This window comes from Fusarium pseudograminearum, chromosome 2, assembly GCF_000303195.2.
Source record: "Fusarium pseudograminearum CS3096 chromosome 2, whole genome shotgun sequence".
Taxonomy (NCBI): Eukaryota; Fungi; Ascomycota; class Sordariomycetes; order Hypocreales; family Nectriaceae; genus Fusarium; species Fusarium pseudograminearum.
Window position 1 is genome coordinate 2208217 of NC_031952.1, and position 18290 is coordinate 2226506.

Genomic DNA, 18290 nt, shown 5'->3' on the forward strand with positions numbered 1-18290 from the left:
AGTTCCATCAAGATGGCCCCCCCCCCCCATCCACACCCTGGTCTTGACCTCTTCACCGTCAGATTTCAAGACAGCTGCACAGCACATGCTCGAAAACGTGGCTGCCTAGCCCTGTCCACGCCTTGCGCATGTATGTCTCTCTGGCTCTGCTCTGTCGGTTTCACACGGCCATTAAGCACGCATCAAATCAGATAGATCCTGCCTGCTTTACCTTGTCGAGGGAATCGTCATCATGTGCTGGATCGTGAATGTCAAGCAAAACCTTGTCATATTAGGCACCGTTCCAGAAGTGATGGAGAACAAGGCTTAACCTCAACCAAAACCAAAAGATGTCAGAAGCCACAAGCCGATATCGCTTACACTCGAGCAAGTTTGCAGGTTAAAAGGTAAAGAAGGCCTTGCAGAAACATGTCGAATATTCTCTAAAGGCGTATGGCTGCAAGACAGGGGGCGTTTATTACCCAGTTAGGTAATCATGAGTGTTGATCAGGCGGACAAGCTTGCATCGTAATGTAGTGAATCCGAATATGAACGCAATAGCCTAGAATTTTCTAACTGACATACTTTCCCTGGGACGAACAGGTAGACAAGGAAGTCAAGGGCGCTGTTCATGATACAGTCATGGCTGGAGTATGTAGTTGACACTGGCAGTCTTGAATCCATCCACAAGATCGTTAGTCTTGTTACGGTCGCTGGTTCCAAAACATACAGTATTACCGCTCAGTGCAAGATTCGAGTTCATTAAGGCAATTGCATAATTACTACGGAGTAGATAGAGCGGCTTAGAGAGCCTATACCTGTAATCCCTATACAACTAGCTTACGCCCAATGTCTCAGCCTGGACACCATCTGCCTGGAAACATCCTAGGCAGGATAAGCACTTGCAAAGCACAAGGTTGATTCCATGTCAGGAACATACCACCAACCATGCACACGCTAGTGGGTAGTAGAAAAGTTGGCCTCTCACGTCGTAAGGTATAAAAATAAGTAGTCTAAAAACCTTAGTCTAAGCAGCATAAGCTGGCCTAACAATTTTGTCTCTTATGTTCCTAGCAGTCAATTTTTCTGATACCCTGAGGACATGGCAAAATCGAGTGTCGTTCGTGCTGACGGGAGAAATCATATCTCAGACGACAAAAGGAATTTTCCGAACTTGTCTTATGTGTGACATACCCGATCTGACCAACATCGCGACAAAGAAAACAACTCCCAGCTCCGCTACGAATGATACTGCCCAGTCACAAAACAATAGTGGTGGGGTCAAGGCAACACACAAGCAACCTCAAAGGTATTTCCAACACTCTGTGGGTGGCGAGACTCGGGAACTGGCAGATACATCACATACTTGTTGAACGGCAAGCGAACTTGGCTCGCTAGAGCCGACCATAGCGTAGTACGAATCCATTTAAACACAATCAATACATTTGACCAAGACTAAAACGTTTGCAACTTTTGCCCTTCGCTGACTTAATATCTCAATTCCAATTTCCCAGCTTGTTAATATCGGCTCGTAGCAGCGAAAGAAGTTGGCTCTTGTCGTGGTGGTGCCCACTATAGTGTTGTCGGGCACTTTAAGAAGCCATGTAAGTGCTGGCGTCGACACCCTCCTTGGGGAACTCACTGCAAAGTATTAGTAAAAGGAACGGGCGAGCAAAGAGCAAGCCAACTTACGGTAGAGCGACCTCGAATCGCTTCTCAATTTCCTTGAGCACCTCTTGGTCTTGGTCGGTGCTGACGAACGAGATGGCCAAACCCTTGGTACCGAATCGTCCAGCACGACCCACACGGTGCAGGTAAGAGCTGGCATCGTTGGACAGATCGTAGTTGATCGCCAGGTTGATACGCTCAATGTCGATACCTCGTCCGAAAACGTCGGTAGCAACGCAGATTCTCTTCTTGAACTCCTTGAACTCCTTGTAACGACGGATACTGTGCAAAATTAGAAATAGTATGACGCATGCGGATTGATGGCAACTTACCGTTCTTCCTGACTGACACCAGAGTGAACGGCGATCGAAGGGAAGTTGCACTCTCGGAGAAGCTTGTCAAGCTCAGTGGCGCGGACAGTGCTGCGCACAAAGATGATGACCTGGTTGAACTGGAGATCATCCAGGAGCTCGTTGAGCTTGCGGTTCTTCTCCTTCTCTTCCAGCTTGATGTAGTACTGCTGGAGACCGTGGAGAGTGAGCTTGGTGTCCTCATCGACGTAGTGCTCGGTAGGGTTCTGCATGAACTTTCGGCAGATAGGCTTGACTTCCTCGGAAAGGGTGGCCGAGAACATCATCACCTGCTTCTGCTGAGGAGTAGCACGGAAAACGTCCTGCACATCAGTGCGCATGTCTGACTGGTTAGTATTTTGCCGCCAGGAATGTAGGAAAGTGCTCACCAGGCTGATCGAGCATCTTGTCACACTCGTCGAGGACAAAGATGCGAACGCTGCCAAGACGCAGAGCCTTGTCACGGACAAGAGCCTTGAGACGACCAGGAGTACCGACAATGATGTGAGGGCAGGTCTCCTTGTTCTTGAGTGTCTCCACATCGGTCTTGATGGGAGTACCACCATAGAAGACACCGGTCTTGATGTCGGGCATGTACTTGCTGAAGCGGTTGTACTCGTCGCGGATCTGGTAGGCCAGCTCACGAGTGTGACACATGACAACCACGGAGACCTCTCCGTTCACGGGCTCGACTTGCTGAAGCGTAGCAAGAACGAAGACAGCTGTCTTACCCAGACCGGACTTGGCCTGACAGATAATGTCACCACCGAGGAGCGCCTGGGGGATACAGGTTTGTTGGACTGTCGATCGAATCGAGGTTAGAGTGGGTTTCTAAGAAGCAACGAACGACGGGTGTAATGTCAAGTGTCCGTCCATCGTCGCAGCTTAGCCATAATGAATTCTCGCACGGTCCACCGATGCGGTGATACAGAAGGGCGTGATAGTAACCCGAAGGTCGACACCTAAAGGCCAGATGGTCGCGCAAGCAACCGTGACGGAGGAGCACCAAGAGCTCCTTGATGTCTTGAAAGTTTTTCTCGGTTCGCTCTTGTCTCTATCCAGGAAATCCGTTCGCAACAACGAATGATGTCTTATCCGCTTTCGCGCGATAATCTTGACATCAAAGTTGTGGTTTCGCGGAGAGCCACGTCTCTCGCTCATTCCGCCCGGATGCTCGGACCACCTCAAAACTTTCCTGAACCACCTTTGACGACGACGATAACAATTGCGGAAAATATTTGGCCATTTGTTCTTGCTTGCGAGATGGACGAACGCTTGAAGGAAAGGGATATGATGACTTAGGGTATTAGAATATCAGGACTGACCCTCCGATGGATGCTCGAAACCGCAGTCGGCGATGGCGCGAAGCAACTCAGCCTTCAGGAGGAAATCGCGGAAACCGGTCGAATGAATACCAACGTAGCTGCCCTTCTTGTCGACATTGTTACCGGCGGCGAGCTCGCCCTTCTTGCCGTTGGAGGCAGTCGCGGCGGTCTCGTTGCCACCGATCTCCTCGTCGGAGTAATCGATGAGATCTTCCTCGTGAGACATTTTGGTTGTGATTCACGAGCTGTTAGACTGTTGGTGTGGAAGCTATCGCGAAAGCTGTTCTCTGCAGCGGAGCTGCAATGACGAGTCTGACGCGAATGCGTTCGAATCGCGTCGCCGTAGAGTCGAAGATGTGGCCGGGTGTGCCACTGAATTAGAAAAACGATGAATGAAGCAGATTTGAGATGAGATGGGGAAAAGATAAGTCGAACCCAGTCTCGTTCCAAGGATGACTTGAAAGAGTCTTTGTTGAGGCTGAGAAGGGAGGTGCCAGAAACAGGCAGGAGCAGTGCAAGGTCGCTGCTGGCCACGAGGCCTGTGCTTCATTTATCACGTGATGAAGCTTAATACAGTGTAAAATTTTCCGGCATGCACTGGCACGTGAGAATTAGGCGCAATAAGCTTTACTGAGAATTAATTTACAATCTGTACGCTTCCTCAACGAAATATCCTAAAATTGTCAGTCCTCATGGCGAAGGCCAAGGAGAATAAGAGCGTTCAAAACCGCATCATATACTCAAGAGCATCGTATCTCTACCAAGCAGCTTCGTATCTCGCTCAGCAACAATCTCTAGTCAGGCAAGATGTTCTATCAAAATCCTCAACCTCAGGCCAGGAGCACAGTGCTTCTGCGTCAACAAAAAACGAGCAAAAGGCCTTGCAAAACCTGTCTCGCCAAGCCGTGACAGACTTACGAGCTGTGACACAGAAAGCACAGATACGACAAAGCCCGGCTATGAAACAAGCCATATGCAAGTTTTGCGACACTCTGCAGATTGAGGGTGATACTTGCACATCAACCGTGGAGAATGCTAGCAAAGGAGGCAGAAAACCATGGGCCGATGTTTTGAGTATCAAGTGCAGGACGTGCGGCAACGTAAAGAGATACCCTGTTAGTGCGCCGAGACAGAAGCGGAAAGCTCTGCGCAACCAGGAACGACAAGAAGGTACAGAAGACAGCAGCAACGAGACCAGGGGATGCAACTCTTCGATGGAGATTACACCAAATGATACGCCATATCAGACACCGAGTCAGACGCCAGGTCAGACTCCAGGACCCTGAGCTGGAAGTAAATAAAGTCTTACTGTTCAATCCCAGCAACGCATGATCAGCCTCCAGGCCGTTAACACTGAAAGGCGCTGAATGAAAGGCACATGGTCCAAATGTGCCACTGGCCTTGGCCCATGTTGGTATAGATGAAAAGAACAGCACCATGCGGCTCTCCGAAGCTTTGTAATAGTAGGGATCAGATCTAGAGTGTCAAGGTATGTTGCAGCATATCAGGAATCAGGGTATGGTGTTTTACACCTAGTAGCTCAAGCCATTACAAGTGGGATAATGTTGGGAAGACAGAAGATCGAGAAAGACACCGCCTGGGCTCTATCCTCGCGCCTTTCTATTAATAAATATAAAACTAATATTCGTGTGGCATCAACTTTATCGTGGTTATTTTCCAGGCTGCCCAGCTTCTTTCACACTCTCCTCTCCCAATACCTTGCTTGCTGCCATGAACCTGTCTCTTGTAAGCTATGCTATTCATATATGGAGTTATAGAAACTCCTGATGGTATCACTTACAGTCCGCCGTGCCAGCTGCCCAGTCCCCGCATTGCTTCCGCCTGAACGCTTGTCATGCGTAACAGGTTTTCTGTGTCGGAGAGATTTGATGATAGTTGAGCAAGTTGCGAGTTAAGTTGGGCCTATTACAAGCACAAAAATGTTAGACCAGCAGTTTTAGCACAAAGAAAGACTGTGAAACTCGAGTATGGTATTGCTTTAATTATATAACAACAAATAAGAGAGTTCAAAACAAGGTTTTGAAGAACTCACGAGTTGTCTGGCCTTGACGGCGCCTCCACTGGCTATCATGCTCTGTCGTACGTGAGCTCCGGTCACGTTGCGCGTAGCCATGTTGATGTTTTTGCAGATGGTTTTCAATGAATGATGGGAAAAGGTGACAGAATGGACTGGCGCACTTCTAATCGAGTGCTCGTTAAGATCAGTGAACCGCCTGGAAGTATGTGCGGCGTCAAGTTGATGTGATCGGATCGGACTCGTAATACGAATTATGCTTCAGATCTTGTGCGTTGGAATCTTGAGAGCTACAAAAGCTGCAAACAACTTGAAAGGTTGATATTGATGGTGGTTTGTTTACATACAGGCGGGGTCATTTGAGTGAGTTAACAGACCCGTGCACTTGACAATCTCATTGGCTCAATCACTGAATCACATAGTTGCCTTAACAATCAGAAAGCCAAGGCTTCAGCTTCTCTAACAATTAAAGATATGATATGGCTTTCTTCTAAAGAATCAAATCATGCCATGTTATATAGACCTATTTTCATAGGTAAAAACATGATGTATACCGCCTCTATGTGCTGGTTAGCATACGCCGATTTGGGCGATTGCTTCCCGAATCTGGTAGTCCCCGGCACCACCTCTAAAGAACCAACAGTCAGCCTTGGGTCTGACCGACCAGCAAGTTGAATAAGGATAACGGCCGATCGGTGAATTTAGACCATCACATAACTAAGTTATGATGTTAAGCAAAGGCACATTGTGTGTGCACGCGTATTCTCTTGTCTTGGCAACTTGCAGCAACAAACAAATTGCCATTAAATACAAACCGCCTACTAATTTCGACTTGAGAATGAAGATAGGATGTAGGTCACTCTTTGATTTAAGGCCTCTGTGGTTCTTGCAAGAACTGAGAGCATTTCTGGGACTTCACTCTTGTCATGTTCACAATTGTACAAGAAGGGAGCTCAGGAAGAAGTCCAGAAGAAACACATGGAAGAATGATAAGTTGCAGAACAACAACAAGTCCCAAGAGCGCCCTCTATACCTGGGCGGAATGATGTCACTTGGACCATGCGGTTTCTTCGATTCAGACGTAGCAGTCTGCCCAGACATATTTCACCAGTAAACTGTTCAGCCCAGCTTGGCCCAGACACGAAGGATTTGAATCCAGGACCAACACGTCGCTCAGCCTTCCAGGACATCAAATCAGCCCCAAGGATATTTTGATGCCAAGCATTGGCATTGAATATCCTCTTGGGGGCACAAACTGATGTCGATCAAAATGCTGGATGTTGTCTATATAACAAGGCATCAAGTACCTCATAAATATATGTGATTAGTTCATGCATATCGTATCTCTATTGTACTACTATTCGTAATCTGCTATGAAGACAACTATCTCACTGACGGCCCTGGCCTCCTTAGCTGTCGCGTTTCGTGGTCATAACGGCATTGGCGTACCACCTGGTGTGAACCTGACCACCAACGAATGGCAAGCTCGCTTTGAAGATGCCAATGCAACGGGAACATATTACTTCAACGCCTATGATGTATCGGATAGTTTCCCGCCCAATAAAACTGCCGGCGGCTGGTCGGCTACCATTCGAGTGGCTAACATCGCCGACGACCCTGACCCAGAGAGCATTCCATATCCAGGCACCGATATCAGCATCAAAGCTCCGGATGGGATGAAGTTGCCAGAGTCCAACTCTACCGGCTGGCAGGCCTGTGCGACTTTCTGGCCTCCTGGGCTTCTCACTTCTGGAGCAACCGGCGATGCTCAACATGACGACGGAGACTGCAGTTCTTTTCTTTCTGAAGAATGCATTGAGTCCATCAAGGATTCTGCAAACATCTATATCAATAATAGACAGAAATGTGGAACCGTCCCCAGTGTCCCTTCTGAATGTAAGAAGTGGTATGGAGGGTCGGGCACCACAGGTAGCGGCAGCAGTAAGTCTATCTTTTCAGCTTTATCTATCTCTCTTCTTTCTGTTCGAAACGAAGTCCTAACCTTGATACAGTTGGGAACTTCAGTAGTCAGTTCAACGGCAGCACCCTTTTCTCCACTCGTCCGCAGCTCATAGGATCAAGCAATGTTGCGAAGACCGAGGAGGAGGCTTACGAGGAAGCTGTTCGAGGTGTTTGGACTGTAATAATCAACTGGGGTCGCCGCTCGCCGTTGTATTATGACCTGGGTGATGTCTTGCAGCCCACGGTGTTGTGCTTGCGTGCGAGGAATATCACGGAAGGAAGTGAAGATCCCAGTGCCGGCACGAGAACAGCAGCCTACGCACCTATGGCGTTATTCATATCTATTCTAGCTACAATCGTATTGACGTATTAGGCCTTGTTGACATAATAAGCCGTTGTCTACAATAATTAATTATGATTATACCATACACTTTCTCATACACACATTTACCTTGACCACAGTTACCATGAATGCTAGAAATTGTCAAGACTGATTATGTTTGGACGAGGAGTATCTGTAGAACTTCTTTCAATGTATTTCATCAGTGCCTACTACTGTTTCGTATCTATGTATGTTTCCAACAGAAACTCTTGAGGCTCGTGGACAAGTTTCCTACCCACATCCCATGACTTCTCGCAATGAACAGATTAACCAGAAAAAGAAACAACCATCCTAGTCTAATGTACTTATGTAAACCCATCAAGAAAACAATGGCTCATAGTCCCTCCCTGTTTGCTACCTCCACCCAGCTTTTTTCATGACATTTCCATGCAAACATCCGGGAGGGCACTTCAACAACCAAGAAAAACAAAGGCATGCTCAGCTTCTGCAATGCCTTCGCTTTGCCCATTTACCACCAGCCCTTCAATTACTTTTTCCCAAATCGTCATCGCAAAGATGGGTTTCGGTCTTCGTTGGAACCCCAATCCATTGGCACAAGCTTGTCTCAACAGGGCTTGTAACAACGGACGATTGATTATATGCTGAAAAGCACCAGAACGTAATCCATGATTCCAATGCGGTATTACCAAAGACAGGCTATTCTGTTTGATCGTTCAATGTGTATGTACGGAATGTGTTGGGAACGGAATAATTAAAAAAAGACATTGAGTCTGAGAATAGTCCAAAGTGACTGTGACTTTTGTCGTGTCGTTGCGTTTTTCTGATGGAGCTGGGGCGTATAATAAAAACAAAAAGAAAAAAGGGTCGTCTTCGCCGAGTGGCGTGTCGTATAGTTGTTCAAGCCAGATGAATAAATGTAGTACAAATGGCCTCAACAGGTCCAACGAGTAAACCAATGAATGCATGGTCCTCTGTTGGCGGCATAAAAAGCATAACCGGAACTCCGTAACTGCGAAAATCAGAACCTCGAAGCCTCATTCGTCCAACGTTGGGCAACAGCTCCCCCGATATCACCGCCGTCAAGGCGTATCCTAACGCACACCGATTGGGGGTCGTGGGGGCAAGCTGCCCTGGCTGCTGTTTGCAGACTGTTCGGAGTCAAATTCACCACTGCCCGCGCTGGCGCTCGCACTACCCGTCAGACTGCGAACATTCCTAGGCTTAGTTTGATGGAGGGCGCTCACCCCTATATGTTGTTCAACTTGTTGTGGTGCTACTGAGTTTCCTTGCCCGGGCGGATGTCGGGGGACAGGTTGGCGCATAGCATCAGGGGGTGATGGCCGTCCGTTCATACCGGGGGGAGGACCATAGCCACCTGGTGGCGATCCTCGGCGGCTGCCGCCACGCATCGATGGAGGGTACGGCTGCCCAGGGGATTGACTTGCGCGTCGAGGGAATGCACCATTCATCCCGGGAGGTCCTCCGGGACCCGGGCCGTACTGCATGTCGTCTAGCCTTGAGGCTGTCAGCGAATTTGCTCGAGAGCCTGCATTCATTGCTCCACGATCGACTGATCCGTATCGATCGGAGGAGCAGCTCATGAGAGGATCTTCAAGAATGTTCTCGGTTGTCATAGAGCTATGGCCGCCAACCTGACTGGATCGATTGCGTCCAAAGTTGGGTCTGAACCTCCCACCTCTGGTGGGAGGTGGCATATCATCGGGGTTACGGCGGAATTGACCAGGAGTAGGTCCTGGTGCCTTTCGGTTCTTTCTTGATGTTACACTCATCATGTCAAAATTGTCTGGGTCGATCATAGGAGCGGCAGCGTTAGCCGTGGGGTCAAAGTAATCATCGTCGTCGTCATCATCGTCGTCAAACACCTGCTTGCTGTTGCGCATAGGATGAGGACCACGGCGGGGACCAGGGCCTCCCGGGGGGCCGGATGGAGGTGGTCCACGACGCATTCGCATTTCCTGCTCGCGCAGAGCCATTTCTCGCTGCCGTAAAGCCATTTCTCGCTCCCTAATGTTGATATCTGAGGGATCTCCGGTGACGGATGGTTCAGAGCCTTCAGGAATATCGTCGTAAAGTACTAGGTGAGAGAACTCCTCCAAGTTGGTCTCTTCCAGTGAACCTCTCCTGGAAGGCTGACGCGATCCACCGCCATTAATAGAAGGAGGGCCTCGGCCATAGCCATTGGGTGGCCCGCCGTTCATAGGTGGTGGACCACGGCGCATACCACCTTGGCTGAAATTTGACGAGTTTCGAGGTCTGGGCTGACGAGGTGGCATTCCGTTGCCGTTAGGCATTCCGTTCATCATAGGGCGGTGGCTGTTCTGAGAGGGCATTCGGGGAACTGTCTGCGCTGAGGGGGACGCGGGCGGCATTATGTTCGCGTTCGGGTCGCCAGGCTTGGGTCTATTGCGGTTGACAAGGTTGAGGTTATGGAGAATTGAATAAAGGGTCTCGATCCGAGGGAGTGTGATGTTCGAGTCCCTGGCCAACTTGATAGGCGAGCCTAAGTAAGTCTCAACTTCCATCGGTCTTCGAGCAACGTAGTCTTGCCACATAATGCTCTCCCCTGAAGTCTTGGTCATCTCATCCATCGTCTTCTGCTTGAAGTCGGGTTCAAATTTACAACCGCTGGCGTTGGCTAGGCGAAGCAGCTCATCAATGACGTCCGACACCATGTCCTTAACACCAACCTTTTCCAAAAGCAGGGCATGGTTGGGCGTCTCAAAGATAACACTGATGGGATGGAAGGCGATAGGTCTGTACTTAATTAGCTAGGTTCCATTCCATGATGCAAAACACATACCCTATGACTCTTTCGTATTGTTGTTGACGGATGTTTGGTGAGACCTTGCACTCTACTTGGCCGGAGCTAAGTGTCATCGCTAAAGCCTGAGCCATATCCTCCTGTATAGTTTTTGGAATGTTGTTGGGAGTAGTAGCTGGACCGATCCAGATATCGGTTGGGCCCTTGTGTTCGAATTCACTCTGGCCGAGTTGTGTAAGTTCGGCACCTGAGACGAGTGACAGGACTACATTGGTAGGAAATCTCTCCTCCAAGGCAGCTTCGACGCCGAGTGTGTGTGTTGTGTTAACGAGAATGCATGTATGTTGAGGAGTCACGACCGAGTCGATAACGGAGGCGAGGTCGTATACGTCAGGCAAAGCCTTGACGCAAAGTACTACATAGTCGAAGGGACCGTCTCGTGCGCTGGCGGCATCTTCGGGATTTCGAACAACTGCGATTGACATGTTAACATGCTGCAAAGAAGCCCGGTAGCAGGGGAAGACATACCATGCCGAGGCTTGAATCTTTCGTTACCAAATGTTGGGGACCTTGAGACTTCAATTAGCATGTGGTCGAAAGTTGAATGTTCTGATTCACTTACTTGAACGAGATTCCATATTGTGCCACATGGTCGTAGCCAGATTTCCAAACGAGTGTCACATCACACGCATTGGTGGCCTGAAGTCTCCATGACAAGAACGCTGAAACTGGGTTTCCTCCCACTGAACAAACAGACATTAGCTCGTGGTTCGCCATGATGGGTAGTAAAGGCGGGTCGCTAAACGAACAACCGTCCTGACGGTTGCCGTGAGATTATGAAGTCAAACGAGTGAATAGAGAACAAGGAAGATAGGAAAGATGGCAAGAGGCGGTGTTGAACTAATGAAGGAATGGTAGGCCAGCTGGTTTCTGCGTGAACTAGCTCTAGATTTGAAGGGAGAATTGTAAGAAAAGAAACGACAAACCTGATAGAATCTTGAGCCGGGGCGATACAGGCGCCATAGTGTCTGGCGGGTCCTGATGTGGAATAGTGGCCTAGGCCAGTGAGGGTGTAGCGGAGCGGTTTCTAACGACGGACCCGTAGCCTCGGGGCGTATATTGGGTACCACGACACAACGCAATGAGATCCGGAGTACCTCCCTAGTGGATGGCAGGGTATGGATAAGCTTCTAGTGACGATGATTGCCGTTTTCTGAGGGTGATAATGTGAGCGACGAGAATGATACGAGAATCCAAGGCGATAGTCCAGCTCAAGTGTGCATATAGCGGCTCGGAAGAGGGAGATTGTCGAATAGGAATTGTGCCAGGAAGGCGTCGCAGGCGAGAGATGAAGGCGGCAGAAGTGACAGCCAGCGGTAGAAACAACGAGCGACGGGGTCAAAATCGTGGCGTAACCGGCAGGATGGCGTGCCAGGGGTGTTCTGTAGTGTTGTTTCGTGCGTCAATTCGCGATAGGTAACGAAGCAACGAGAAGTTGACGGTCGGTAAGTAGTGAGTGTGACGAGTGGGACGAGAGCTGAGATGGTCTCGGTGGACGCTGCACCAAATGGGGGGTGGGAGATTATCTGGGGATTGTAGTCGGACAGATTATAGGAGCGAGAGTGGGTTGGTTAAGCTGAGAAGCTGCAACAAGAGAATTGGAGCTCGATCAAGCAGGCTTAGAAATCTCACAGCGGGCGCGGATCAAGTTGCGCGGACTTGGCTCTGGGTACTAGGTATCGGTGCGGGAACGGCGGGCCTCCGATTTCTCTTTCGCAGTCGTACGTACTACAGGCGAAAGTCCAGGGAAGTGTACTGGAGAGCCTCGTGTTGCCTTGAATCAATCAGCTTCGGCTTGATGAAAAAGAGAGGGTCCCTCTCGGTTTCTGATCTGAGCAACAGTGCAGTACGTGCGTGTTGGCTGGCTGTGTAAATGATGATATGGCTCGTGAATGATTGGGTCTCAATTTGGATTGAGGTGGCAGGGGTGTAAGGCGCCGCCGAGAAAGAAAAGGCGTAGTGCCTACCTGAAGTGTACTTGACGAGACAGCCACTGTAATCTCTCTGGGTGCCGGGGGTATTCAAGAAACTATGCTATGCAATGCAATGCGATGCTCCGGGGAGGGGAGGCTAGGCAATCTTGACAAGAAGAAGGAAAGTTAGAGGCGTGTGGGAGAAAGGGAAAATGCGAGTGGACAAAGATAGGCCAACAAAGTAGGTACCAAGAGGACCAAGCTTGACAAGGGGTCAGTCTCAGCAACAAGCAATAAGTGCGTGCTGTACACACTATGTAGCGACAAGGTAGGTATGTGCAGAGAGGCTTAGATACAGGAAAAATAAGACAAGGGGACCCCGGCCTCGACGAGGTAGCGGCATGTGCGATTTGCGGGAGTGGCTCAGTCCGAAGGAGTGAAGACGGATATCATGAGCTGTTAGTGGTTGGGAGGATCAAATTAGATGACAGAGGATGGATGGGTGACGAAATGAGATGTGAGGAAGGATGTATACGATTGTGGTTGTGGTTGTGATTTTGTGAAGAAGGGGAAGAAGAAGAAGAAAACCCCAAAAATCAAGGCCACTCAAAGAAATGCAAACCCCGTATTTGATTCTGCTGTGGCCAGACAAATGCCAACGACAGACGAGACAAGGGATTGGTGATGAGCAATTAATAGAGGGGTGGGCTAGGTTGTGACATGCGTGAAGGAAGGGATGGAGGAGAATGGGATGATGGATAGACTTTCAAGTCATGATGAGCAGCAGATGCTGTCTGCATGCTACATAAACTCAATTGATACGAGGTTGTAACGCTTACCAGCCTCAGACAGTTCATAGTAAAAAATTGACCAAACTTACAAGTTCTGATTGATGGTTTCCTTGCTCTCGCAGTAGTTCAGTGATCCCCTTCAATTGAGTTGTTTCCTAACCCAACAATAAAAAATAGAATAAAAACCAGTGGCGCGAACGCAGTGACGAATGCTGACGACGGGGACACGGAAGGCCTATGTTCGTTTCGAGACTTGCTGTTAGTCCACGGAGCCCCGTAGCATGGATGCTGTATGTACCAATACTGTACTGTAGAGATACCCCGGCGAGGATGAATCGGTTGGTGCGAACTGCGGGCGGAGCGGGCGGATGTGAGGGACCCAATGAATCGAGTGTTCGTCCCCACAACGTAGAGAATGTACGCGAGCTTAAGCTTGATTAAAAGATTATACAGACCGAAATGCTGATGAGGCTTGAAGGAAAGGATCCGTCGATATTCAAACAAATCAATATCAGGCTGTCTTGGTGTACAGTTGTTTCGTTCGTCCGAGACAGGCGCCTGTCTGTCGAATACGGTTCGAGATTAATTAATCAATCACTTCAAACGTCTAGAATGACCCGAAGTTTGAGAATGATGACTCGATCTTGGTTGTCGTTATTATCGTTATTCTTATTTTCGACCAGCTCGATCGTTTTGTTTCGCTGTCCGCCTTGGTTTCGTTTCGGTCGAGTTCGCCTCGTCTTTTTGCGTTTCGTCCGGACTCCGCTCTCGATTTCTTTTCCACCTGTGTCGGTGATAGGTAGGTATTGATTATTTCCCCAGACGCCACCACACTGCCCGAAATATCCAAAGAGGGAAAAAGGACGTCAAGCTGCGAGTGGTCGGTCGTTGATGCAGCAAAATTGAAGTTTACAGAATTCAAAAAACAAAAGTCGAAAAGAAAGGAGCGAGGGAGGAGAGGAGAAATTGCTGTTCAGTCAAGGGAGAAGGAAACAAGGGGAATCGATGAGGCACGGTCTATCCGTACATACGAACACTCTACCACCTAATGGATACGAAGCAAACCCCAGAAGCGAGAAGCTTCCAACAGTAAATCAATGGCACCCTGACTCGATTGCTCAGCCCAAACTCAAACCCAAACCCAAACCGCCTCCTCTCGACTGCCTGCCTAGAGCCGTAGGGCCCTCACCATCCACACACACACACATAGCGAGACCAGATTTGCTATTGTGATCCCCACAAGCAACATCCCGTTCTCACGTCCACATGCGGCACAGGGCTGCGCTGTTGGAGGAGGAGTAAACTACAGTACAACACGCCAATGCAACGGGTAAAATGATGTGATGTCGCCATCCGAAGATTCTGTGTTGAAAAACTAACCAACATGCAGACAACCAGCTTCTGAAACCCCTCAACAATATGTCCTGTCCCTGTCCTAATCTCGAATAGGATTCTCTGCTATTACGACTACTTTTGTCTTGCTGACATGGATGCACCAACAACGGAGATTTTGCTATAATACAACTAATAGCGATTGCATATGTGTGTGTGTGTGCACAGTTTGGATGACATTTCAATCGGTTTTCGACATGGGTGGCTGTATCCAAATTCGCCACAAGTCACCTATAGTAGCATCGCATTATCATCAAGAAAGCGAAGCGAGCACATGCCAAAGATAACATCCTTGACTTATCCGCTCTGGCCAAGATGCAGAGCGACCAAAACCTCGTGTAGAGTTCAACGCCGTGGAGCATCGCACAGCACACGCAGGCATCCCACAATGCTGCGCCACGAAGAGGAGAACGCAGACGGATAACCCAAGACAGAAGAAGAACAACTGGCCAAGTATAGATAATCAGTAGTGGATAAACGGAATAATTCCCACCCTCCACCAACCGGGGATTAAACATCCTCCGCTTGCTTTGGGTTGTGCGGGCAAAGCGGTTTCTTATCTGCTACCCTCTTCAAATAAAAAGGGCTTTCTGTAAGTACCGAGCGGCCTTTCACAGCCATGACTGCTAGTGCAACTTGTCGAAGCTATACAGAGTCGAAGAGGATGGTATGCAAAGCATTCATTTGGTGTTGAAGCTTTGAAACAATACCGATATCGACTGGTGGGGGCAGTCGCGCCCTGTCCATTCCCGTCTCTTGCGCTCTATTTTAGAACCCCAACAGCCTAGCATTTGAGTTTACTGTTGTCCGCTTCGTTTCAACGGCCATTTCTTGATTGGGCTAGTAAGATGATGTCAGCAAATTTAGTTGACTTTTTATCCATCTGAAAATGCTTCTCAACCCAGCACGCATGACACAATACACTGCAAAGGTAGGGAACTGGGTGATCTACTTGTCCTGCTACTGCTACTCCGTAGATACCTATAATAGCATCCATCTACGACGGATAGATGGAAATCAAGATTCAAGCTGCTAGCTTCCGTCCATTGTTACACTCAAAAACCGGAATCAATATCCCCGTCTATACTATGGCCTAAGTATAATTAAAGTTGCAGACTTTGACACTATTCTCCTCCGAAAGGCATAACCATGCATGAAGAGCTACGGATATTACAGCATCGAATTTTCTCTTCTCCAGGCATGTATGGGGCTTTGGCAGTAAATCCCATCCCCATCATATGGAGCAGCGGTCCTGATACGCGTTTGCTCCGCTGCCATGGCACGATTGCCAGGGCTATCAGGGGGGTTAAACTGGTATTCCCCCAACACCAAACTGGATAGTGTGTGCCAGTTACTTGGCAGACTCGATTAATTAGCTTCCTTGACAGTTCACAATGTCACTGATGGAGCTTGTGGAATTTGTCAAAGTCACTGAATCGATGTCTCCGACTCAGAGCAGAGCAGAATAAAATACGGAAGAGCCTGATGATAGACTAAAGAGACAACAGTAAAGTATGTATGTACTGACCATGTACCTTTGAGGTACTTACTGACTAGATCGATCGTGGATCCTGGACATATCCCCTGTCTTGTCGTGCTGTACCTTGCAGGATAAACCCACATTCCGTCACCACCCACTACTAGGTAGTTAGTTACGAGTACGCGTCTTTCAGTGTGGTCCAAATATGTATGGACGCGTACCTACTGGTAAAGAAGGAGTAGAACAAGCTTTTTTGTTGTTGTTTATGTCCCATCCCATACTTCGCCCTACCTGCAAGCCCCTATTTCCTTGCAGTGACGCCTAATCTCTTTGCTTAGGAGCATTCTGTTTAATTATGATAGCTGTAATGTGAACTTTCGTCTTCCGGATGGTCCGGCAGTAGTTTTTGTCCAACGGCGCAGTCAATGACGTAGGGCCAGACAGAACCAAACTTCTTTGGACAATTTTGGCAGGACGATGAAATGGACATGGGACGAGTTTAGATTCTAGCCAGCTAAAAGAGCCAGGGTCAGGGATAAGGACCGAGTATTGGCGTTTTTCCAACGTGGGCGAGGTCCACGAAACCACTCCTATTTTAGTGAGCGAGGCTCAACACTGAGCCCAATGAGGCTACACTGCAAAACTATACTTCCATGCCCCGGGATAGACCGTTCAAGCTAGCCGTCCTTAGGCGTTGCTTGATCCGCTCTGATCCGACCAGTCACGTTGCTTGCTCTCTTTCACATCGTCGATCTGCCGACCTTGCTCTATTGTCTGCTGCCGGCTGCCGGCCCTGCTGTAATAATTGAAGCTATCGACTGGCTGCAGAATGCACTGCAATGCACTGTAGCACGCTTCACTACTGCTCCATATGTGCAGCGAAAATGAACGACCGGTGATGAGCTGGTCAGCATCACCAATATCACATCTACACCGAAAACTTGGCAGAGAAGCCATTGTCATAAGTATTGGTATTTTAGGCAGTCACTCTCAATCCTTGAAAGGAATGAATCAAAAACTCTCGTCTCCCTGTGTTGATGGACCCATCCTTTCGGGTCTGGTTCCACCGGAGACAAGGTAGGCTTGGGCCTGTCTATGTCTGTGTCTAAGTGTTCACAAATCCTTCTCACACTTATTTATCTGCCGCTCCTCATTCATGTATCACAAATTTGCCTGAAGCTCGACGCATTATGTGACATGCCTGTTTCTTGTTTCTTCCCGCTGTATCCACTCCACGACTGAACAGATAAAGTGAGGCTGAGATATCAGGACTTTCTGTCGCCCAGACCAAGGGTCTCCGAGAGCTCTCCAATCACACATGCGCTCAGCTTTGAGTAGCTACAGTCATTGACGATCAGCTCATCAATATGTGGACATGCCAGTCAATAAACAGGTGAGAATCCGACAAAGGGGCCTTACCAGATCTCCCCTACTCCCGCCATGATCTTGAACCACCTACGGGCCACCGTTGTTTAGTATGATCTACAAGAGGTGCGCACCCATCGCTTTATCCTCGCTTAGGCGTCGCTTAAATCGTTTGGTGCTGGAAACACAGATTCCCTCGACACTATTGGTTATCATCCCACCCGTCGACTCACATTTTCCATGTTCGTCCTCGGCAATAAAATGATGATTATTTAATGCTCGGTCATTTGGTGCAGTGGCTGGTTGGTATTCGAGTATGGGTTTTGGCGGGCCTTTATCTACGAGAATTATATTCGTTATTATCCTCTCTTCCGTCCATACATGTGCACAAGGCTGAACCGCGTTGGGCTTAACTCTTCAGGACAATGATCGTCCTGCCTGAGCTGAAAATAAAAACAAAAAACGGCCGTGGCCTGAACCACGTTACGCTGGACCCAGTAGTTAAGTAAAATGGGGCGCGTGCTAAATTTGACATCACAGGGGGATCTTCAACCCAGGTACCTAAGCGGGTCTCTCCATGGGATTTCTAGAATATTGCATGTGCCCGTCGGGCGTCAGCACATCATGATATGAACGGGCTGTACGGAGTACATAATCCGTACCTCATCACCCACCTCCAGTCCAAATCAGTACCTACGGATACTCCGGCGCTGATCATGCATGTCTTAGTTGTTTTCCACGTATCCCTGCGACAACGGGATACTAACCCGCGATATGTTCTTATGTCTAATTAGAACACCATGACAGAGCAAGTGGTTTAATGAGACTTGTAGAGATCGACATGT

The 18290-nt window shown here is 48.7% G+C and overlaps 5 protein-coding genes across 5 annotated transcripts; 2 read left to right on the forward strand and 3 right to left on the reverse strand.

Annotated features, from left to right (window-relative positions):
* Positions 1-1571: 1571 nt before the first annotated feature.
* Positions 1572-3548, reverse strand: FPSE_11685 (uncharacterized protein; the record flags this gene model as incomplete). The annotated part of the gene is made up of 5 exons (XM_009264802.1): positions 1572-1620; positions 1672-1929; positions 1980-2340; positions 2387-2797; positions 3323-3548. The coding sequence occupies 5 exons, from the start codon at positions 3546-3548 to the stop codon at positions 1572-1574; spliced, it is 1305 nt and encodes a 434-aa protein (XP_009263077.1).
* A 466-nt stretch (positions 3549-4014) lies between these two features.
* Positions 4015-4608, forward strand: FPSE_11686 (uncharacterized protein; the record flags this gene model as incomplete). The annotated part of the gene is made up of 1 exon (XM_009264803.1): positions 4015-4608. The coding sequence occupies one exon, from the start codon at positions 4015-4017 to the stop codon at positions 4606-4608; it is 594 nt and encodes a 197-aa protein (XP_009263078.1).
* Positions 4609-5018: 410 nt separating this feature from the next.
* FPSE_11687 (uncharacterized protein) lies at positions 5019-5456 on the reverse strand (the record flags this gene model as incomplete). The annotated part of the gene is made up of 3 exons (XM_009264804.1): positions 5019-5073; positions 5124-5245; positions 5376-5456. 3 exons carry the CDS (start codon positions 5454-5456, stop codon positions 5019-5021), a joined length of 258 nt encoding a protein of 85 aa, XP_009263079.1.
* Positions 5457-6730: 1274 nt separating this feature from the next.
* FPSE_11688 (uncharacterized protein) lies at positions 6731-7692 on the forward strand (the record flags this gene model as incomplete). The annotated part of the gene is made up of 2 exons (XM_009264805.1): positions 6731-7298; positions 7370-7692. The coding sequence occupies 2 exons, from the start codon at positions 6731-6733 to the stop codon at positions 7690-7692; spliced, it is 891 nt and encodes a 296-aa protein (XP_009263080.1).
* Positions 7693-8753: 1061 nt separating this feature from the next.
* On the reverse strand, positions 8754-11221 carry FPSE_11689 (uncharacterized protein; the record flags this gene model as incomplete). The annotated part of the gene is made up of 4 exons (XM_009264806.1): positions 8754-10437; positions 10484-10916; positions 10973-11013; positions 11067-11221. The coding sequence occupies 4 exons, from the start codon at positions 11219-11221 to the stop codon at positions 8754-8756; spliced, it is 2313 nt and encodes a 770-aa protein (XP_009263081.1).
* Positions 11222-18290: the final 7069 nt, after the last annotated feature.